The 23556-nt window shown below is 45.9% G+C and overlaps 1 protein-coding gene across 10 annotated transcripts in view; it reads right to left on the bottom strand.

The window, feature by feature from the left end:
* Positions 1 to 23556, bottom strand: part of MRRF (mitochondrial ribosome recycling factor) — a 72168-nt gene that overhangs the window by 15211 nt on the left and 33401 nt on the right. For 6 of the 10 annotated variants that reach the window (XM_086683925.1, XM_086683924.1, XM_086683930.1 and 3 more), the window contains one exon: positions 13729 to 13888. In XM_086683925.1, coding sequence (XP_086540051.1) covers positions 13729 to 13888 — 160 coding nt within the window. Of the gene's footprint in view, positions 1 to 1169; positions 1309 to 3032; positions 5472 to 11767; positions 13493 to 13728; positions 13889 to 17308; positions 23547 to 23556 lie in introns of those variants that run through there. The other 4 variants (XM_086683926.1, XM_025912118.2, XM_086683927.1 and 1 more) reach the window with 4 other exon arrangements.

Raw genomic sequence — 23556 nt, 5'->3', positions numbered from 1 at the left:
TTTAATGGGTAGAGAGCTTCAGTCCTGCAAGTTGAAGAGGGTTCTGGAGATCTCCACACTGCACAACGATGTGAACGTACATGCTACTACTGAACTGTATACTCAAAAATGGTTAAGGTGGCAAATTTTATGTTATGGGTATCTTATCAATTAAAAATGAGGATAATTTTTAAAAGCAGTTTCAGAATGCTTCATAGAACAAAACCCAACTCTAAGAAATCTAAATCTAAAACAGTGATTTGGAAAGACTACAAATAAAGGAATAGGAAAGACACAGCAAGCAAACACAAACGAAAAGCAAGCAGGGGCTGTGATCTTGATAGAGGACAAGACAGAACTCAGACTCCCAAGCAATGAATGAATGATATATGAAGATGACAGAAGAGCCAGGCCATCTGGGCATTCAGATAGCACAGAAATTATGGGAACTGCGAGAAGAAATACAAATGCTAATAACGGGAGACTGAAACACACGACTTTCAGTCCCAGACGCATCAAAAGGCCAAAAAAATAATACAGAAAACCTAAACAGTATAATCTATGAACTGCATTTCTTGTGTCCGTATCAAACTTTGTACCCCCCAAACAGAGACACTTCCTTTTAATGCACATCGCGGAAACTGACCACATATTAGAGCAAAAGAAACTGCAAAGCTTCACTCAGTGGTTTCAGTGGGATTAAAGGATATAGAAGCACTTTGAAAACTAAAAGTATCAGGGCGCCTGGGTGGCTCAGTCGGTTGAGCGTCTGACTTCGGCTCAGGTCACAGTCTCACAGTTCGTGGGTTTGAGCCCTGCATCAGGCTCTGTGTTGACCACTTGCTCAGAACCTGGAGCCTGCTTTGGATTCTGTGTCTCCTTCTCTCTCTGCCCCTCCCCCGCTCACGCTTTGTCTCACTCTGTCTCTTTAAAATAAATAAATGTAAAAAAAATTTTTTTTCAACGTTTTTTATTTATTTTTGGGACAGAGAGAGACAGAGCATGAATGGGGGAGGGGCAGAGAGAGAGGGAGACACAGAATCGGAAACAGGCTCCAGGCTCTGAGCCATCAGCCCAGAGCCTGACGCGGGGCTCGAATTCACGGACCGCGAGATCGTGACCTGGCTGAAGTCGGACGCTTAACCGACTGCGCCACCCAGGCGCCCCTAAAAAAAAAAATTTTTAATAAAAAAAAAAAAGAGAGAACTAAAAGTATCAGCCAGTATCAGTTACTGGTGCCACCAATACTATGACCGTCATTATTACCATTATTCACGGCTGGTGGTCTTTCTGCTCATTCACTGCTTCTCTTCCAAGTTCTAGAGGACTCTGCCAAACAGGTGAGGTAGAATTATGTAAATATAAATCTTTACTGTCTCCCCTAGAGCTACCAACCCTTCAGTGTTTACCACGTGCCACGTCCCATGCAGCTTTAAACGTGGGCCTTTCTTAGAAATAGCTAATTGTTTTCATGAAAGTGAGTTTTCTGCTTCTCTTCTATCACCTCTGGGGCCTAGAGCAGTGCTGAGTGAATTTCGAATAAGTGTTTGGTGAAGACTTATGAACTGAAGTGCACGGATTAAGGACCTACTTCAAAGTCAGATCTGAGTTTCAGACTTCACTCTGGCACTTGCGAGCTGTGTGACCTTGGACAAATTAAATGCCCATTCTGAACCTTAGTTTTCACCTACGTAAACAGAGATAATATACCAGCTAGCATTGTTCAAAAGTTTAAATGTAGTAACACATGTAAAGTGTCCAGCATGGTACCTCATCTACAATAGGCATTCAATAAATGTTAGTCTGAGGTTGAGGAAGGGTAGGTAAAACTCACCAAAACAGATAAACTTAGAATGGGGGTTGTTTTTCCTCAAAAAACAAATAAAAATCATCTTAAATTTTTTTTAACGTTTATTTATTTTTGAGACAGAGAGAGACAGAGCATGAACGGGGGAGGGTCAGAGAGAGAGGGAGACACAGAATCTGAAACAGGCTCCAGGCTCTGAGCTATCAGCACAGAGCCCAACGTGGGGCTTGAACTCACAGACTGCGAGATCATGAGCTGAGCTGAAGTTGGATGCTTTACCGACTGAGCCACCCAGGCGCCCCCCCCCCATCACCTTTAAATAGAAACACCCTCCAATGCATTTGAAATGATTTTTTTAAATATCATGGGGGTAACAGTGAAGTCAGTTCAGGTATACCTGTATTATGGAATACTGCATTGCAATGAAAAAGGAGTGAACTCTATGTTCACCTATGAAAAGATGGCCATGATGTGTTGTTGGGTCTAAAAAAAAAAAAATGGCAAGCTTCAGAGTCTGAACAGAATAGTTCCCTTTCCTGGTTTTTAAAAATTATGTATGGGGGTCCCTGGGTGGCTCAGTTGTTTAAGCGTCCAAGTCTTCATTTCAGCTCAGGTCATGGTCTCACGGTTCATGGGATTGAGCCCTGTGTTGGACGCTGTGCTGACAGCACAGAGCCTGCTTAGGATGCTCTCTCCCTCTCTCTGCCCCTCCCCAGCTTGTGCATGCACTCTCTCTCTCTCTCAAAATAAGTTAAAAAATTATGTACGTATAGAGAAAGATCCAGAAGGATATACATCTAATTGTCAAAGGGGAGTGAGATTAGGAACTTACAAGAAGTTTCTCTTTTAACTTTTTACATCCCAGTTTCTTTTGTAATTTCCAACACACACACACACACACACACGCACACGCAAAAAAGAAAAAAATAAATAAATAGGACAAAAATTCTCAATTTCTCTTTGGCCTGTCATTTTCATGGGCTTGGGAAGCAGTTTAACTGAACAGAGGAGGTGGTTAATTCTTCTGGCAAGGGAAGGGATTTCCATGCCCAGCTTTTCCTTTTGAGAGAAAGAGGCTCAAGGAAGGGGAGAGGGAGAAAGCACTGCTCCAGCATTACTCATTACTCAGCGGATCCAAACAGGTAGTCCTGTTCTCGTCCCCTGCCACCACTGCAGCCCTGACACAGAGGAACAGAGAAACTCTTTGATAAATGTCAGCTAAAATAGAGCAATCAGCTGAAAGCCATTTGCTGAGCCGTCTGACTGCCCTGGGCTGGAGGTTTTCCTTTATTCATTTATCATGATATACAGCTTTGGCCAACATACACACAGGAGAGAAATTGTTGACATGTGGGACCCAAGTACAGAAAATCTTTCATTTTCCAACCTCCCCCCCCCTCCAACCCTGTCTGTTCACCAAATAAGTTTTTGTTTATTTAAAGACTACAGAGGATTTGGCTGTTAAGAACCAAATGCCTTTGGAGTGGAGTTACAACATAATTTATCATTTCCTCTGTTTATTAAAAAATCCTGCATCTTTGAGAAGCACATTTGCTAGGAGTGGGGGCTTTCGGCCACTCACGAAAGGCTGCTGCAATGCCCCCGCCATGTGGCTTACCCCAAAAAAGGCTCCTCGATTGCTATTTCCATCCCTGTTCTTCCCTCAGCTGACTTCCGATCGTGTGATGGCCACTCAGGGCTGGCGAGAGGGGTTGGACCGAGGACAGGTAAGCGGGGCAGGAGACTGTGTTAGCTTCTTTCATTTTTGACCCGATTCTGACCTTGAACCCCCACTGGCTGTGCACAGTGTGCGCCACTAGTACAAGCAGCGGGAGAAGAGCAGACTTCCCGCAAGGGATGGAATATGAGAGGAGTCAGACAGCAAAGGGAAGCTGGGTGCTGCTTCGAAGGAGTGCGGCCAGGCCTGGCTGCTGCCCAAGGGGGGCCACTCGAAAGGCAGACAAAACTGGAATGGACTTCCTACCTTCCACCCGAGACAGTCCAGTGTGCCGTGCACCCCTCAAAGACAGAGGTCACACCTTACCCATTTTTGCATTCCCAGCATGTAGCACAGCACCTGACACACAGTGTGCTCAATAAATGTTTATGAAGGCTGCAGGATGCGTGGGCAGAGCACAAGCTTTAGATCAGGCCTCAGTTTGAATCCCAGCTCTGCCACTTGCTAGCTGTGTAACAACTCCCGGCAAGAAACTTGACCTCTTTTGAGCTCCTCCCTCTTGGTAAAATGAGACTGACAGTGAAGAATGGAACCTTCTATCACTTGCTAGGCTTATTACTTTGGGCAAGTTACCCAATACTCTCAAGTCCCCTTTCTCAGTTTTTCTATTTGTAAAGTGGAGAGAATACACATCTCGCAAGTGTACCATGAAGATTAAAGATATTGCCTAGAACTGCATCTAGCTCATGACGGCTATATTATGAATGAGAGAAAGGAAAGCAAGAAAGGAAAGGAAGGGAAGGGAAAGGGAAAAAGAAGGAAGAAAGGAAGATTAATTATTATGGAGAATCAATCGATTGTTTACTGGAGAAAAAACCTAACAACCCAGCACCCAAAGATGAGCCACAACAAACCACTTGTCTGTCAACAACAGGCGGGTCCTGGGGGAAAGGTATCTCATCACCAAGTAAATGCTGAGGACAAAGCCAAGGCAAGAGTGGAAAATGACAGAATGATGGTGTTATGATTGGAAGGACGGGAAAAGAAGCCAGTATTTGTTGAGCGGCTACTCTGTGCAATTCATTCACAACACATCTCGATGCCTACTATGTTCCAGACATTACGCCAAGATCTGAGGAAAATGAAGATCTAGAGACTAAGTATCAAAAAGGTTCAATTCAAAGCAGTAGACAGTCCTGAGAGCCAATAATAGGAGCCCTAGGTTGGGGGAATGAGGAGGACTTCCCGGAGCAAGTGGTACCCAAGCAGGGACGTGAAGGATGAACAGGACTGGCCAGGTAGGTCAGCAGCAGAGGAACGGTCGAGGCAGAGAAAAAAGCATGTGTGAGGATGACTCAGAGGCAAAAGTATTGTTCTGGTGGCTTTCCGTAAAGGTCCTTAGGGAACATTAATCCGGATTGACTCTACCCGTTCCTTTGTGGTTGTTATTCTTTACAATTTATTTTGATTTTATTGTTACGTAAGAACAGGCCTCTGGCGAAGGGATCCAGTCACAGGTGAAGGCCCACACCAGCCCAGAGTTCAAAGTTGGGGACAGGGCCTGACTAATTGAAAAGGAGGCTCCCAAGATGAGAAACAGATGGGCTAAGCCTGTCAATAGTCCTAGTTGCTTGGCAATGTCATGATCAGGGCAAATGCCTAAAGTAGAGGCCATCTGTCAGCAACAGATACTCTCTGAGGGCCACCCATGGCAGAGGGCCAGGGCAGAATGGGGTGGACAGGGAGCAGGAAGAAGAGAAGGAACAAGTCTGGGTGCCCCACCAGAAGGCCTGGAAGGCTGAGCCTCACAAACACTGACAACTGCAAGACGGCAGCCTTCGGTGTAGACGGGGAAGAGGGGTGCCAATGTGCCACCCACAGGCTCCACCAGAAACCAGGCTCTGGAGTACTGCTGCCCCTGGTGGGCTTTCATCCGAGGAGTTCTTTGGTCTTCGCTGCCAGATGCCTGTCCAGCTCTGCTGCCGTATCATCGGCCATTTGGCTGATCTGCAGGGACACAAAATGAGACAGCCCGATAACTGAGGCTGGCGAAGGAGAAGGGGACAGACATTCCAAAGCTATGAGGAAGTGATCTGGGAAACGGTAACGGTGACAAAAGCCTCACACTATTCAGGCACCATGCTGATTCCTAACAGCAGCCCCATGAAATAGATACAATTATTATCCCCATTTCACAGATGAGGAAACTGGGGCAGTGAATCACTTGTTCAGGATACACAGCTCAGTTAGCAATGACAAAATTGAATCCTGAGTAGTCTGATTTCACAGCCCAAAATTCTTAAATATTATTATAGAATACAGAGAAGCCAGCTTTCTCTGTCATTTAATGACCCTCTAGAATTTCCTACACCTCAGACACTCTGCTATCTAAATCCCATACTAATTGATAAGAACATTAAGATCCCAATAGTTTAAGCAGAAAAAAGAAGTCCTGAGAAAAGATGAAGTAAATCTGGTTAACAAACCTGGGAAATTCATCAGACACAGAAGAAATGCAAATGGAAACAAGATATAATTCAGTTATTGTAGTTAACAAAATCTGATGTTGTCGTTTTTAATTACAATATTCGACTCCAGAAAGCTATGGTAAAATGGATAAGCTCGTACATCAGTGAAAAGAATTCAAGTGGATGCAAATGTCCGTAACATTTTTTCACCCCCCAAATCTCTCCACTGGGAAATTACCACATGAATGGAATCTGAAAAAAATTTCTAACGTTCTATATGCAAATACATATTTTATATATATATATATATACACACATATATATATATGCTTTATTTTTAATAACGAAAAGTCAAAAAATCTAAAGTGATAGAACAGGGAAGCGTATGAGTACATACAGCCGTTAAAAATGGCAAAGACTGTCTATTTCTCGTGGTGAGGGTACAAGTACGAGAAACACAAAACAACTTAGTAAGTGCGGCAGCTTCCCTCCCACGTCTAAAAGGGACCCGAGGCAGGAAGCCTTGAAGGGGGCAGCACGGGGCCCAGGATGTGTGTGCTCAGTGGCACAGCAGCTGTTTGACATCTTTATTTGCAGACCACAGGCCTTGGCCAGGAACTGGGAACTAAATGCACTGTGGAAAGGGAAGAAACTAAAAAGGATTTGGAGCAACTGGCCCCGGGCAGGGAGACAACCAGGCTCTCACCATAGCAACAGCTGCTTGTTTGTAGCTGGGAAAGCACCGCTTCAGGGGCTGCTGGGCACGCGGCTGGGCTCCAAACGGCCGCTTGGGCCCTCCTCACTCAGCCACATACTCTTTAGATGCTCTGCCCGCTGCCCCCCGCCCCCCGCCCCCGGGGCGGCCACCTTGCACGACGCGTGGCATGGTGCCCGCAGCACTCCAGCGCCTGGAGGCCGGCAGCCTGGGAAGGCAGGAGCCAGCATCACAACGCTCCTCTGGGAAAATGGCGTGGAGGGCAGTTTGGGTTCAAGAGTGGGGACCAGGGGGAGGAAGAATACCTAGGGTAACAGTGCGATAATGTGGGTGCTGGATTACATTCTCGGTGGGATAACAATGTGCAAGTCACTGAGCCTCGCTTTCCTCATCTCTCAAATGGGGACGCTGGGCCCTTCCTCAGAGTGGTTGTGAAGGGCTAAGCGCGTTCATCGATATGCAGGCACAGCGTAAACGGCTTATTTGCTATGCAAATCGGCTTGTGTTACTCTGAGTTTATCATTTCCTGACTTCAAGTTAATCGATTCATGGAAATATTTACTAACTTTCTACCAAATTGTAGGCACAAAGTGCCCCTGGGGACAGTCAGGCTGCAAGTTCATCTTGTCTGTCTTCGTCAGACTTCTTAAGATAATGATCACCAACAATGACCCCACTGCCACCAGCAGCTCCCTCTTACTGAGCATCACTACATATCAGACACTGGGCTAAAAACTTCCTGTGCACTATTTCACATGATCCTCAAAACATATGAAATGCTGTTATTATCTCCCTTTAAAACATTGTGAATATTTCATTAGCTCACCTGCCGGTGGCACAGCAGTTCTTTAGTATGCAAAGGGGTTTTGTCCTCTGTTATTTCATTCAAATCCAACAACCACACATAACCTCTGTAAGGCAGGTGGGTCAGGTATTATCCCCACTGTACAGAGGTAAACCAAGGCACAAAATGTTAACTCTCCTGCCCAAGGTCACATCAGAAAGTCAGTGGTGAGACTGAGTGAGGAACTCACCCACCCCAACTGCCAGTTTGGTGCCGCGACTCCCCTGGGGAGTCCCCCCACCCCTCCGGCACCAGTGGAACTGGGTGAGGGTCACTCCAACAGCCGATCCCAGCTCTACATTCAAAGGGTGGGGAAAGGAAAGGGACGGGCAAATATAGCGGACGCTTAGCGAGGACCAGCAACCCCACCAGCCGCGTTTAATATATGTCCTTTGGTCTTCTCGCCAGTCCTGGGAGATAAGACCCACTACTCCCACTTTATAGAAGCTCAGAAAGGTGAAGCCGTTCGCTAACCTGAGCAGCTGAGAAGTAAAAGAGCTGGGACGGGAGTCAGTCAGGCCTGACTGCCGGCAGAGCAAGAGTCCTTTCCGTTTTAATACACTGCCTCATAGAGATCACATCACCATCACCCTACCGCCACCACATCTGCTCCCTTCTAGTGCAGGAGAGGGGAAGGCAGAGACAGGAAAGGGGATGGCGGGAGCACAGGGCGCACCGGGGCGGGCTGGGTAAAGTCAGCCTTCCCGAGGCCTGTCGGAACACCCAGGGCCTCACCTGGTCCAGCCCCCTGCCTGCGTGCCTGTCCTGTCCGCTAGGAGCCCTGCCCTCCTTCAGCCACCAGCACCCAGCCTCACTCAGAGCAGCAAGCTCCTCAGAAAAAGACGGCAGTGAAAGATCTTGGCCAGATGTACTGGTGGTTTCTGCCAAGTGCTTTCATGCTCGGCAGGCCCATTTACTGACGCAAAGGTGAGAGAGCAGGCTGGCGGATGTCAGAGTCCCAGGAGGGCAGGCCCCTGTCCTTCTTCAGCAGAGCTGGCCTGGGCTGAGGACTGGGAGGGTGGGGGTGGGGGTCAGAAGGGACTCTAGGGATAGAACCCACAACCAAATCCTTCCATTTTTATACACCAAAGAAGGAAGAGTTTTATAACATAGTTTTTAAAAATCTGACCTCAAAAGAATTTTGGAACATACAAAAAAATGTCCCACAAAGAATAATATTGAAATTGCTCATAATCCCATTGCCTGAAATGATGAACAACATTCTCTAGTGGATAAGATGCCACCCTTTTTTTTAAGATTTTATTTTTAAGTGATCTCTACACCCAATGTAGGGCTCAAACTCACAAGCCCAAGATCAAGAGCCACATGCTCTACCGACTGAACCAGCCAGGCACCCCTAAGCTGCCAATCCTTTTATGTACATGAAAGGTTCTGTTATAAAAATGGAGTCGTATTATACTATTGCTATGTAACCTACCTTAAAAGAATAAATTCCAGGGCTCCTGGGTGACTCAATTGGTTAAGCGCCCGACTTTGGCTCAGGTCATGATCTCGCAGTTTGTGAGTTCGAGCCCCGTGTCGGGTTCTGGGCTGACAGCTCAGAGCCTGGAGCCTGCTTCGGATTCTGTGTCTCTCTCTCTCTCTGCCCCTCCCTGCTTGCACCCTGACACACTCTCTCTCTTTCTCTCTCTCAAAAATAAATATTAAATAAATAAATTCCAAAAGAAACTTACCATATCTGCAAAATATTTTTTATAACTGTCTCTATACAGAGATTCCAGTAAGTGGATGTAACACAATTTATTTTCCCACTGTCAGAAATTTAGACAGTTTCCATTTCCAACAGATACCTCTGTAGGTAAGATTCTCAACAATTTTATTTTGGATAAATTCCTAAGCCACTGAATCAGAAATGTATGGATTTTGGTACATATTGCTATATTATTTTAGAAAGGTTGTATAGATTTATACAAAGAATAACTTAATCTTTTCTGTGGAGTGTAGAAACAAAAGCAATACTTCCAAGATAAGCAGCATTTCAACCTCACACTAAAAATTCTGGGTTCAGATGTTAGGCATTAGAAAAGGCAACAAATTTTTAAAAATATACATATTCTAAAAACCTTGCGAGTGATTTAGGCAGTAAGAATCTTAAAAATATGCATTCCCGTTGTGCAATAATTCCACACTTGGGACTCTATCCTAGGGAAATCATCTCTACAAAGATTTATGTATAAAAATATTCACTGCAACCTTATTTATAACAAAAAAGTTTAAACAAACTAAATGTCCAACAAGAGGCTTATGAAAGTGAATTATGGTATAAACCACAAGACAGACTATTTCGTAACCATCAGAAATGGCTGTTTAAGACACGAGAAAATGCTAATGGTTTTAATGCTAAACAGAAAATATAAAAAGCTGAGTACAAAACTGTATGAATACTACATTCTCAGCCGTGTTAAAAACTGTGTAGTTAAAAAAAAAAAAAAAAAAAGAGGGAAAGCAGAAATACTCCAAAATGTTAAGAGCAGTTGTCTCTGCAATGTGGGTTTATGGTGTGGATTTTCCCCCCATGTTTTAAAACAGTCTTCTGAACTCTACATTTTCTACAGTGAGCATACATTACACTTTAATAATCAAGAACAAAGTAAACAAATACATTTTTACAAACTTTGATAAAATAACAATCAGCTTGTCTCACTTATTCAAAAAACCAAAACAAAAAACACACACCCAAAACTCCAGATTAGTGCCTTCTGTCAGAGAAAAAGAATAAAACAAAGTGTGCACCAGTCTGTCTCCTGAAGATTTTCTTACTCAAACTTTTAACCATATGACAATAAACTATTAATCTAATGATAAGAACTCACATTTAAATGATAATATCTTAAATAATAAAGGTTCTTGCACTGGATATATTATGTATATACACGGTGATCCTTTCTCTTGTAATATGACGTTATACCTTTCCAGAGATAACTTGAAGGTCTGCACTAGAATGTTAACAATGGTCATCTCTGGGGGATGAGATTCCAATTACTATCTTCTTATTTAAAAAAAAAAAAATTACATTAAACATGTATAAGCTTAGCATCAGAAAACTAATAAAGTTATCTTCATTTTGAAAAATAAGAATAGTAAACAGTTGTAAGTATTGAAGAAAAAAATCTAGTCTAAATCGGAAGGTGAAAAGCCAGGTGCTAGTGTGAAGGCTTCTAGCCACTTTGTCAAGTGGGTTTTATCAAGAGTATTGCTTATCTGATCATTCTTCCCATTGCAGGGAACACAGGCTCTGGTCCCTGAGGCACAGGGCCAGTCTTGTTGAGTGAGGAGTGCCTGGCAGGCTCCCGAGGTCCACGGGCCTACCACTAAGAAGCAGTGAAAAGGTCTAGTGTTGACTGTAGAGACAGACTCTCCTGGGGATGGACAAGGAGCTGGCCCAGGTGGGGCCAGGGACAGACTCCTGCAAGGCAGGATGGGTGCTCAGAAAGGCCAGCCTAACCCAGGAGCCTCTTTTAGCTGGTACAGGGAAAAAAGAGAAGAAGAGGGCACAAAGAAGGTGAGAAGGGAGCTCTGAGAGTCCAGGAGTTGGATATTCTAAAGGTGCTTCTAACATCTCCAGGGCAACCCTTTAAGGCAGGAATTAAAAATCCCTTTTTACAGAACAAACGGACTACAAGGAGTCAAGAAATGTCCCCAGGGTCACAGGACATCAAGTGCAGAACTCCCTTGATCTAACTCTGGTATCATCACAGGGGTACACCGTAAGGCTTCTAGGTCATTAATTACCTTCTGTGTCTGCTTTTGCAGAATTATCTGGGCAGCTTTTTTTTTTTTTTTTTAATTTTTTTTTTTTTTCAACGTTTATTTATTTTTGGGACAGAGAGAGACAGAGCATGAACGGGGGAGGGGCAGAGAGAGAGGGAGACACAGAATCGGAAACAGGCTCCAGGCTCTGAGCCATCAGCCCAGAGCCCGACGCGGGGCTCGAACTCACGGACCGCGAGATCGTGACCTGGCTGAAGTCGGACGCCTAACCGACTGCGCCACCCAGGCGCCCCAGGAATGTATATTTTTAAAAAGCTGCCCTGGGGCGCCTGGGTGGCGCAGTCGGTTAGGCGTCCGACTTCAGCCAGGTCACGATCTCGCGGTCCGTGAGTTCGAGCCCCGCGTCGGGCTCTGGGCTGATGGCTCAGAGCCTGGAGCCTGTTTCCGATTCTGTGTCTCCCTCTCTCTCTGCCCCTCCCCCGTTCATGCTCTGTCTCTCTCTGTCCCAAAAATAAATAAACGTTGAAAAAAAAAAAATTAAAAAAAAAATATACATTCCTAGGTAAACATACTGAATATCAGAAAATGCAGGAGCAGAGCCCAGGCCCAGCTTTTTCTTTGGTGGTGGTTAAGGCCGGCCTACAACTGGCATTCTAACTGCTGGTCCAGGAGGAGAGCAATTGGTTAATTTATGGCCTCCTCCAGATGCCTCTTAACAGCGTTCCTTGCTTCCAACCTCTTCTCTCCTTACTCCCCATCCTGCCCACACTCACATTCAATCTTCCTAAAATAATGATTCTATGGTGGATGCAGAGGCTTTAAGCTAGCCTGTTATACTACGTTAAACATTATTCTATCTCCTAAATACTAGTAAATTCATCTTCCTATCTTAATTCCACCAGTTCCGGTTCAGGTTCAGACCACCATTTCCTGGCTGGATTTCTGTAACAGCCCCCCTGGCCTCCCTGCCTCCAGTCGTGCCCCCTACAATCTGTCTTCTACACAGCCACCATAGTCATCTTTCATAAGCACAGATATGACCTCCCCACGGTCTGCAAAAAAGAAAAAATCTTGCCAGGGAGTTACTATATCAGAATCACGGGAGGAGCATTTAAAAATGCAGATCCCATGGGGCGTCTGGGTGGCTCAGTCAGTTAAGCATCTGACTCCGGCTCAAGTCATGATCTCACAGTCTGTGAGTTTGAGCCCTGCGTCGGGCTCTGTGCTGACAGGTCAGAGCCTGGAGGCTGCTTCGGATTCTGTGTCTCCCTCTCTCTCTGCCCCTCCCCCACTCACTCTGTCTCAAAAATAAACATTAATTTTTTTTTTTAATGCAGATCTCTAGGCCCCACCCCAGACTCACTGACTCAATCTCTGAGAGCAGGGCCCCAGAAACCTGTATTTTTATAAGCTCCTCAAGTGGTTGTGATGCTGTGGTGGATTAGACTACTATTCTATAAATATTCACTCCCTCCCCTGCAGTTCCATGAATATATATATTTTCCTGTCTCAGTGATACTGGGCTTGGCCCATGTGATTCACTTGGCCAATGGGATGGACCAAGAACAGGTGCTTAAAATGTACTTGAGTGGTTAGGCTTACGCTCTTGGCATCTGCTGTTGCAAAGATGCCCTGAGAAGACTGTTGACTCCAGAAGACTGAGAGACACATAAAGCAGAGTTGAACCCAATCCAACATCTGGAGCCAAGCCCACTAAGCCCAGCCTAGAACCATGACCCCCCAGCTGAGCAGACACGAGACTAAGAAATAATGCCTGATATTGTAAATCGCCGAGTTTTGAGGTGGTCTCTTAGGCAGCATTTCTCAGACAACTGATAAAGTGGCACAGCCCGTGTGGGAGTCTCTGGACATGCTAAAGTTCAACCTGCTCAGCGTGGCCTCCAAGCCCTTCCATGAACTGGCCGCTGTGTCCTTTCTACCCATTCCGAAGTCCCAGCCACTGTTCACACCAGTCACCCACCCGCACAATGTTCTTTTACACAGCATACCTTTGCGTTGTTATTCTACCTTCCTCCAGTCTCTCAATGTGTTACTGCAGCTGTTCAAGTGCCGCTACTCAGCATAGGAAGAACACCGTTAAGTCCTTCTGTGTCAGCACCCAACCAACCACACGACAGTATTAGCAAACAGGCTCTGAAGTTAGTCTGCCTGTGTTGGGATCCACTGGGACCACTTACCAGCAGTGTGGCTTTGAGCGAGTTATTTACCTTCTCCGAACCTCAGTTTCCCCATGACCCACTTCACAGCTCTGTAGCAATGGGGAGAAATGAAGGGTTCGGCGTGGAGCCTGGGACCTAGCAAAGCATCAACAGCACCCTCCCTTCCTCCATATCCCCAGGGCTAAGCCCAGAACAGAGACTCCATCAGTCCTGATCACGTCAATGGAATAACCAGGGGTATTGTTTTAGTTTTTCTCTCTTCAGACACAAACAAGTGGTTCCCTGCGTCAGAGACGTAACTACTACATCTGTTGGCGGTAGTTACCTGTTTCTCTATGAGCCTAATGGTGTCCTCGGAGACCTTGTCTTTTGATTTCTTTAGCTTATTCATTGCGTTGGTACGAACTTTCCGTAAAGAATCCTTGGCCTTGTTGGTGTTCTGTTTCGCCAGTTTCACCAGCATTTCCCTGTGCTCCCTGGTCACTCTGATTAAAATAAAAAAGAAGAACATTTCAGCAAGATCATCCTCTACAGTATCTGTTAGCCAAGAATTTAACATGACTCTGTCTACTAGCTCCACGGTTTGGAGCTTTGCTCTCCTTTGGTGATGACCTTTACGTTCCTGAAACGTGCCCAGGGGTGTGGTCAGGGTCAAGTAAAGTTCCTGGTGAGTCAGGTGAGGAGAGCTACGAAGAGTACTGCTTAAAAGCTCAACCCAGGGTGTCCGGACCATGCCACCTGACCATGCATAACTGACTTCCTCTCCTCAGAGTTCCCACCTCTATAATGGGGATGCTGTGAAGATTATATGAGATGGTGCACATAAACTGTTTAGCACTGGCCCTGGCCCATTTTAAGTACTCAATAAAAGGACGTCACTATTAGCTCTACCTCTACCCCTTTCTCACCCACTAAAGATGCAACACAAATGAGTGATCATGCTATAGAAACGTGCCATTGTCAAATCTCTAAATCACCCGAAACAAGTAGCAATCTTCAGAATCTTATTATTTTAGCAAATTACTTGTGCGTCACTTCAAAACTGACCAAGACATAACACGAGTCCCAACCACCACACCAGGAAACTTCCACAGAGACATCATGAGAGTGTCTGACACATGTAAGTGCTCAATGCCACTTATTTTCACTATTCCCTTCCTCCTCCTAACAACGCCAATGAGCACATTGAAGGCCTACTAGAAACCCCTGGGAAAGGCTGAACCTTACAACTATATGAGGCACTTATTATTATTCTTATGTTATGTGGACTCATCACAACAACCCAGCAAAGTAACCCGACACGTTTGCTCTGCCTTTGTTTCTTGGTCACGTACACAGTTGAGTGCCTACTTACCTACAAAAGCAGTGCCAGGCATGTGAACAGTAACAGACTTGTGGTCAACACTAACAGACCTTTGTTCTGTTAGTAGGGACCTCAGCCAGACATTTACCATGGGAGTGTGGGAAGTGCTGTGGTAAGGGAAGCGGAGAAGTACAAGGTGCCACAGGAGCACAAAAGCAGCTCAGCTAACTCGCCAGGAACCGTCCAAGTTGGGGCAGGCAGCAAGCAAGGGAAGACTCTCCTGAAGAAATAATACCTAAGTGCGGCAGTCTTTGGGTCTGCTCACTAGTGTTCTGCTTCTTATTTCTTCCAGTAGGAAAGGATTTTTCCTGTATCTCTAAAGTCTGGTGTGGCTCCACAACTGCTCTGGTCAATGAAACATGAGCAGAAATGACGCACCTCAGGGCAGAAGCTTTAAGAGCCAGTGTGTGCTCCACCATATTTGTGTCTGTTGGCTGCAATACAAGTGGAGATGGAGCTTCCATCAGCTTGGGTCCCAGAGTGACTATGATAAACAGCACCCACCAGGCAGCATGAGCAAGAAACAGATTTCTGTGATAAGCCATGGAGATTTGGAGATTGTCTGTTACTACAGCATAGCCCGTCCTGTCCTAATACACAACTAGGTTCTGAAGAATGAGTGCCGGTTGTCCGTGCTGACGTGGCAAGGGATGGATTTCCAGGAGGAAGAAAAGAGCACATACAAAGGCTTTCAGCTGCAGAGACCAGGTTTCGTTTGAGGAATTACTGGACACAGACAAGAGAGTGACAAGAGGCTGGAAACCCATACCATGGAGGGTCTTGCAAGATCATGAGCACCACTTTACAGATGAAGAGAATGAGGCCCAAGAAGTTTGGGCCAAACCCAGGCTGACCTGTCTCAAAAGCCAATAGTCTCAATATGACAAAATTCCTCTGCCCCCCTGGGTCCCGAAATGGACATCACTGGCCTACGGTTCCTGACCCTCCCATCAGTGTGGTTCTTGCTTGGTAAGGACGATCCCAAGTTCTGGGTCTATGTTCCATGTGAAACACTGACAAGCAGGTGTTAAAGATTTAGTGGCATCTACCTGCTATTTTTTTTTTTTTCCCTGACAGGATGAGGGAAAAAAAAATTAAAGAATTTTGAGAAAAGATGAGCTCTGAAGACAAAGCGGACAGATGCATTATAAATCAATTCTTCTGGATTCAGCTATTTGAAGGTATTCTCAAAGTAGAAATGATCCTGATTACTGCCATTATTAAGCCCATCTATGCCAGGTGAGTACTTTAAGTACACTACCTCAAAGACCCTCGCAACAACTCTTCCAGCTAGACTCCCCCCATCTTCCAATGAGGAAATTGAGGCGCACAGGTGTGGAGTGACTTACCCACGAGCCTGAGTGACGGGACTGGGATTCAAATCCAGATCTCTCTGCCCTGTGTGCTTTCCACTACTCCGTGCTGCCTACCCCTTGTAATCTATTTCAGATAAATTATGCATTGCTGCCATCACTTCTGCTTCCAGGCAGAAAGCTTTTCAAAGTCAGTAATACGAATCTTGGGACTGAAAAGGACAAAACCACCATGTCAGGAGTTTAGGGATTTGGATCAGATCTTGTTACTTTTATGGTTTTTAATTCATTGAACAAAAATCATGCTGACATGTTTAGGTCTCTTTTTTGTTCTGCCAAAGCATATGTCAGTATAAGGAAGGAAAAGGAAAATTAAAACTTGATCCAGTGATTCAAAAAACTTAATCCTGCTGAAATACTAGGAGGGGCAGAAAATAAATGAATCTGAGTCTGTAAGAAACCTCTTAAACTTCTCTGAGCAGAGGTATTTCAATCTTCTATTTCATATATAATTTGAAATAAGTATCCCACTGCTTAGGCAATCTTTCATAAAAAATTTTTTATCTAACCAACTTCTTTTCACCACATTGTTACATTTACATTTTACGTGAAGAAAAAAACCATATGTATTTTTAAAAAATATAAATTGGGACTCAAAGATGTCTTAGGAGTAAAAGGCTATATAAAGAAAACAAAATTGTAGTAAGTGTAATTTGGCCTTAATACAAACATATTATTTTGTATTAATGTAAATGAGACCACAGTAGACTGTTAACAGCAGACAGTTTCCATACATAATAGTACCCAATTACTGTCAATGACAAAAATGTTTCAGTTTCAGGATGCAAGCACAGAGGCAATAATCTAAAGAAATGGAGAGGGGGTGCTGTGAGAGGGTTAAGAAGTGGGGGTGGTGGCGGGCACAGGGAGGGTGGAGAGGAAGAAGGGAATATGCATGCTGGTTCGGGGTGTTGGCTCGAAAGGTATCTCAAATACAAGTTCAGAAGCAGCTGGGGTGATGGAAACCCACTGGTTTTGAAGTCAGCCAGATGTGTTTCATTCCCATGCCTATCACTCAGAAGCTAAGTATCCTTGGGCAAGCTACTTAATCTCTCAGAGCCTCAGATTCCTCACCTGTAAAATGAAGATAATAAAAACACCTTACAGGGTGATGGGAAGAACCAGACATAATACGTATATAAAGTACCAATAAAGACAGCAGCACATAGTAGCTTTGAATAAATGATAGCGTTTATGAATGTTTTAATCAAATACACTTAATTACTTCCTCATGAAACAACGAGGGCACATCTGTTTTAGAAAAGAAACATACCATATTATGGAAATATTTTAACTCCTTTCCAAACCAGTGATTAATACATCTGATCATCTCCATCTCGCATTCAGGGGGTTCTCCCGGCACACGCTGGTTTGTCCTCCAGGCTTCTGCACTCAGCCGGTTGGTTCTGAGCACCCGCTCTGCACTTGGCGTGCATTCATTCATCAAGCACTGGCTGAGGCCCCTGAGTCCTGTGCCAGATCCCGGGCCAGGCCGAGGAGCTCCAGAGAGAAGGCAGGCCTGGTCCAACTTCCCCAGAGGCTCAGTCCAGTGGCGGAGACAAACTCGTCAGCCACTACTTAGAAAGGGTGTGAGTGGCACTAGGACAGAGGGGTGGACCTTCCGCAGGAGCACCAGGCAAAAAAGTACAACTCTGCCTCGAGACTTGGAAAATGCCTTAGAAGCATTTCGGGCCACTGCATTTCAGGCAGAAGCATGGTGGGAGTCTAATGGCAGGAAGGCAGGAGGCTGCAGAGGTCAAATCTGTCCTGCAGGCCTAGAGTTTTCACATTCCTCTTTAGCCACAAAACCCTGGCTTCAGAGAAAACCAAGGCAGAGGCTCCGCTTATAAATTTATAAAACAGATAAGAGAGCTATTCCAGTTAATGAGGGGAAGGGCCGTCGGGGAGGGGTGGCGCTCTGTGCCAGGCCCAGGACTGAGTCCGCCCTGCCTCCCCTCCACTTTGGGCCTGCCACTAACTGGCTGAGGGACCTCATGCAAGTTATTTAAACTCTCTGGACCTTGGTCTTCTCATTTGGAAACAGAAATTAAAATCAAGCAAACAAAAAACCCAAGCATCTACCTTTCAGGGTTCTTGTGAGGATTCTATGAGAGAATACGTGGAAAGCACACAGTACAAAGCCTGGTAGAGAATAAACACTCAGAGAATGTCAGCTGCCTTTGCTGCTGTGGTTTATGTGTTGGCATTCACTGAGGCATCTTCGAATAATGATGCGTTTGTTCTTGGAAGTTTTTATCAACGGAGAAATGACAGGGCAAACAATCTATGCTTCAGCAAGATGGCTTTTTGAGATTCTATTAGTAATTTAACGTCTCACATACATTTTAAAATCCACATGCTCCCAGCATGTAGCCCTGAACTTTTCTCTTTTCAGTACTAATTCATTTAGTTTATGGTTTCATTCTACAGCTATTTACTGGGCACGTATTGTGTGCCAGCCCCAATGCCAGCCCCGAGGGATACAGCATTAAACACACGAGTTTACCGTCTGGCAAGGAAGGCAGTCATTACACACACATACACGCACAATTAATCAATATGTTACAGTTGTAATAAGCACAATAAAGACATGTAGAGTTCTATGAAAATAATTAGTGGGGGAAGGGAGTCTGACCGAGGTCTCTTGTGGGATTCCAGGAGCAAAATGTGGGGACATTCAAGAGGAGTGACATTTAAATTACGAGGTGCAAGAGTGGAGGGGTTGGGGGAGATCATTCCCACCAGAGGGAATGGTCGGTGTAAAGTTAAGGCAGCTTTCCAGGTAGGAAGGTGGGTACTGCTCTCTGAGGGGCTGAAAAAGGCTGTGAGGCTGAGAACAGAAAGAAGAGAAGACTGTTCCAAAGGAGGCTGGCGAGCCTGGCAAGCCTGGCAAGCCCAAGGGTATGCATGCAGGCCCTTCAATGTCACATGGAAGCCCGGTAGGTCCACCAACAGGTAAAGAGACACACAAATGGTACATGCACACGGTGCAATTGCATTCAGCCTCAAAAAGGAAATTCTGACACATGGGATAGCGTGCATAAACCCTGAAGACATTACCCTGAGTGAGATAACCCAGACTCAGAAGGACAAATACTGCATGATTCCACTTAATACGAGGTACCGAGATTGTCAAATTTATAGAAACACAAAGGAGAAGAGCCGTTACCGGGGGCTAACCGGGGGATCGGGAAATGGGAAGTTACTGTTTAATGGGTATAGACTTTTAGTTTTGCCAAACGATAAAGAGTTCTGGAGACTGTACAACAATGTAAATGTACTTAATACCACTGAACTATACATTTTTAAATAATGGTAAATTAAAAATAATTTTTTTAATGTTTATTTTTGAGAGAGAGAGAGAGAGAGAGAGAGACAGAGAGATAGAGTGTGAGAGGGGGAGGGGCAGAGGGAGGGAGACATAGAATCTGAAGTAGGCTCCAGGCTCCGAGCTGTCAGCACAGAGCCTGACGCGGGGCTCAAACTCATGAACGGTGAGATCACAGCCTGAGCCGAAGTCGGACACTTGACTACTGAGCTACCCAGGCGCCCCAGTAATGGTAAATCTGGATGTATATCTTACCACAATAAAAAAGTCTAAAAGAGTCCTGGCAGATTATTCTAAGAACAATGTGGAGTTCCAGGAGCCTGAGTGAGGCCCAGGAAACGTGACCAGATTTGTATTTTGAGTAGATAGTGATGTACAAACAAGATCTAAGCACATGGCAGAAGTCTACCCAGGAGTCTGTAGGCAGGCAGATGGAAAGCGGTGGACCCACCCTGGAACAGCTTCTTGGCTGGATGATGAAGACAGCAGCCTTTTCCGCTAGGGTCAGAGAGCCTCCCCACATAAGGCAGGGGTTTTGGCTGAGCTGGCAGGGTCACACTTTGTTTGTACATACTCCACCAGGCAGGTCTTCCAGTAACATCCTGGATGGGGGCCTTCCTGCAAAATTCCTTGAGCATGAACAATAAGCACAGGGCATGCCCTGATGGTAACTCACACAGCAGAGAATCACCCGGATTGAAATGATACTTCCTATTGTTTCAGCGAGAACTGGACACATGTACAAAGCTATCCACCAGGTGTGTATTAGAGGAAGCTGTGCTCAGCGTGGGCAGTTACAGTAAAACCCAGTTATGATCTGTCAGACACTAGACTTCACAAGGATCACTGGTTACTCACAAGGGTCTTTAAAAGGTGGGGAAACCATGCTTTAAAGCCAAGAAGACCTCGAATTGGAATCCTCACTCTGCTGCTTGTCAGCCTCAGAACTGTCAGCATGCTGTTCAACATCTCCAAACTGGCTCTCCGCGTGTGAAGCGGGAGGAAGAATGTTACTACGGGGGCAGAAGCAAGGATTAAATGAAATGGTGGTGGCAAGGGCCTGGCGCACGGCCAGCGGGTGCACCATAGGCACTCACTGCGGGGTGGCTGCATTCTTACTCTTACCACAGGCTCTCCAGGGCTTGGGGATACTAACAGGACATGAATCGTGAGGGAGAAAACCGTCAAAAGGATTTAGCAGCTTAAGCGGAGAGGGAAAGAATGGGAACAGAGGAGAGCAGGCGGTGGGAGGTGTGAGTTGGGCTCCAGCAGCTGTGGGGGTCGGGCTGAGGGGGAAGGAAGCTGCACATCCAAGGAACAGCCCATCAAAACACATCTCTGACAGCTCCACTGAGAGAAACCTCACCACCGCCTCACCGGCTTCTGGGAGCCCCCTCCCCCCCAGTAGGGGCATCAGCCCACAATCAGCTGCGGACACACGCCCGACTTTATTGTTTGCCGGTGGGCGCTGCCCGATGCCTTGGGGCCACTGGCCCTGAAGGAAATGTTTTTGTTTGTGTAGCCCAGCCAGACTTCCTATGCTTCTAGGTATACAACTTCCCCATCCCCTCTTGCCTCACCCCCGCCACTGCCAGCTCACCAGCCTGTTTCACATACACTGATGTCTCCTAAGGACATCAGGTGTCCTTTTAGCCCAAAGAAAATCGTACGCACACTTTGGAGGGACTTCTACCACCAGCGGTAACTTCAGTTCTCTCTGGGGACACAACTGGCCACCTGCTTTCTGACGACCGTCCCGTGCCTCTTAAAGGCCTGGCTGACCCAGACATACTGTGCTGAGATACAGCCCAGCAGGATGGAAAGAGAAAGGAGGTGAGGTCGGGGCCACATCTCCACATTCTCAGCAGAGTGACCGTGATTAAGTCTGCTGACTTCTTCCTGTCACCCCAGCAGGATGGAAACGCAAGTTACATGCAGGTAGAGAAAGAACACGGGTCTGGTGGTAAAGGCAGACTTGATTTCCAATCCCAGCCCCACCATTTACAAGCTGGGTAACTGTGTACATGTAACTTGTCCTCTCTGAATTGAGAAGATGCCCAGTGGGCACACAGGAGAGCAGTCCCTAAAGCCAGACTGCTGGGGTTTGAGGCTCAGATCCATCACATCTTAGCTGCACGGCCCTGGGCAAGTCATTCTACCTCTTTGCCTCAGTTTTCCCATCTGTCAAATGCGTGTAATACCATTAACTTAATGAGATTGTTGTGAGGATTAGAAGAGCTCATAAGCATGCTGGTACATGGCGATGTGCTCAATAAACACTATCTGTTCTTATTTCCTCAACTGTCAAATGAAGGGGGAGTAATAAAAATGTTACCTTTCTTCCACAGTGAGTGTTAGGAGCAAATGAGAGAGGATGGTTAAAGAATGCTGACCGTGTAGGTATTAACTACTTAAAAGCTATTGATAATATCAGTGATAAAAATAATGGTGATGTCTCCTACTGAGCGAGTGCACAGCACAGGGGGTCAAGCCCTGGCTCAGAGAAAGACTGCCTGCTTTTCCACTTACTGTGTGACACTGGGCCCAAAGAGCTCCATTCCCCTATGACTCAGGTTCTTCATCTGTAAAAGAGGGATAATAATATACCTACCTCAAAAGACTGTTAGGAATATATTAGCTGATACGAGTAGCATCTGGAATAGCAGTGGGCATACAGCAAGTGCTCATGTTCATTTAATCCCATTATTCCATAAACACTGATGGCATTTTTGCATACTTACTACACACTAAGCCCTGTTTCGGGGCTAGGGATACAGCTGACAGAGCTCTTCCTGTCCACATTCTAGTGAAGGAGAGAGAGAAATAATAAATCCATAAAATGAAACAGAAGAGCTATAATGAAAATAAAGCACGATAGTGAGATAAGGAAGAACCTTATTATTATCACACTTGCATTCGCCTAGACATGACTCGGATGGTAGCTGCTCCCCTTCAGTAAAAATAATGATAACTAACATTTGCAGAGCTCTTTCCCTGTGCCAGCCTCTGAGCTGATACACTCTCCATGCATTAGCTCCATAAATCCTCACAATGCTCTTATGACACACTGGCACTACTACCTGGATTTCACAGATAAGAAAAGGGAGGCTCAGCCAGATCAAGTAACCTGCCCAAGGCCACTCAGCAAGTTCCTGGTAGACCTGGGATCCGAGCCCAGTGCAGATGGCCCTTGCATTCTTTGTTGGTGCCAGACAAATCGAAGCAGCTATTCTTACTGGTGGGAGTGATCGGAACAGCACTGCTGTTACGTTAAGGCCTGCTTAGATATACAGTTCATTACTATTGCTCCAGCTCCCCTATAAGTCCAAGTGCAGTGGGAAGAAAGGAGAAGGGGAATCCAGAGAGGACTGCAATGGAAAAGTGATCGGACCTCAGCAGTCAATTGCCATGTTCTATAACAGGGGCAGGACATGAAGGGGAGAGGACAGAGAAGGGGCAGGGAGAAGAGGAGCCTGTCCTTTGGGGTGCAGCTTTTACACAGGTGTTGGTGGCACTTTCTCCTCAGTCCATGCTCCACTCAATTCCGGATTGCACTTTCTTACGTGTTTCAACCAGAACTTATGTGCGGGGAGCGAGGCCCGTTTCACACACGTGGATCCCGAGATAGCAGGAGGCGAGCCTAACAAGCTGCAGGCCGGGTAGGAAGCAACACCACAGAGGAGAAGGCGGGCACCCTAACACCGCACGGAGGCCCCTGCAGGACTGGAAGGCACAGAGAAACAATGTGCCGGATGGAACTCATCCAGCACAATGAGTGGCCCTGAGAAAGCAGCGATGGCAAGCAGGCGGTGGGAAGAAAGGGGAAGGAAAAGCAGCTGTAGTTGCTCAAACGCAGTCTGTGGCCGCCCCAGCCCAAATGAGGTCATTAGGCATTCTTCTCTCATCTTTTTTTCCCTTTCAAGACTGCTAAAGGTCCGTACGTGTGTGGGTTGTGTAAGAAAAGGGTATTTCCTGGAATGTACCCATCATACACACTTCTCTGGTACAAGAGCCACTAGGCGATACGGCAGCTAGACAAGGAGGCCACAGAGCAGGAAGACAGGTTCCACGCTGGCAGCCTGACAAGCA

Source organism: Puma concolor, chromosome D4 (genome assembly GCF_028749965.1).
Source record: "Puma concolor isolate L17-30 chromosome D4, mPumCon1.1.hap2, whole genome shotgun sequence".
NCBI classification, from domain to species: Eukaryota; Metazoa; Chordata; class Mammalia; order Carnivora; family Felidae; genus Puma; species Puma concolor.
Note: the sequence above shows the minus strand (reverse complement) of the source record. Positions and strands in the feature narration are given on the sequence as shown.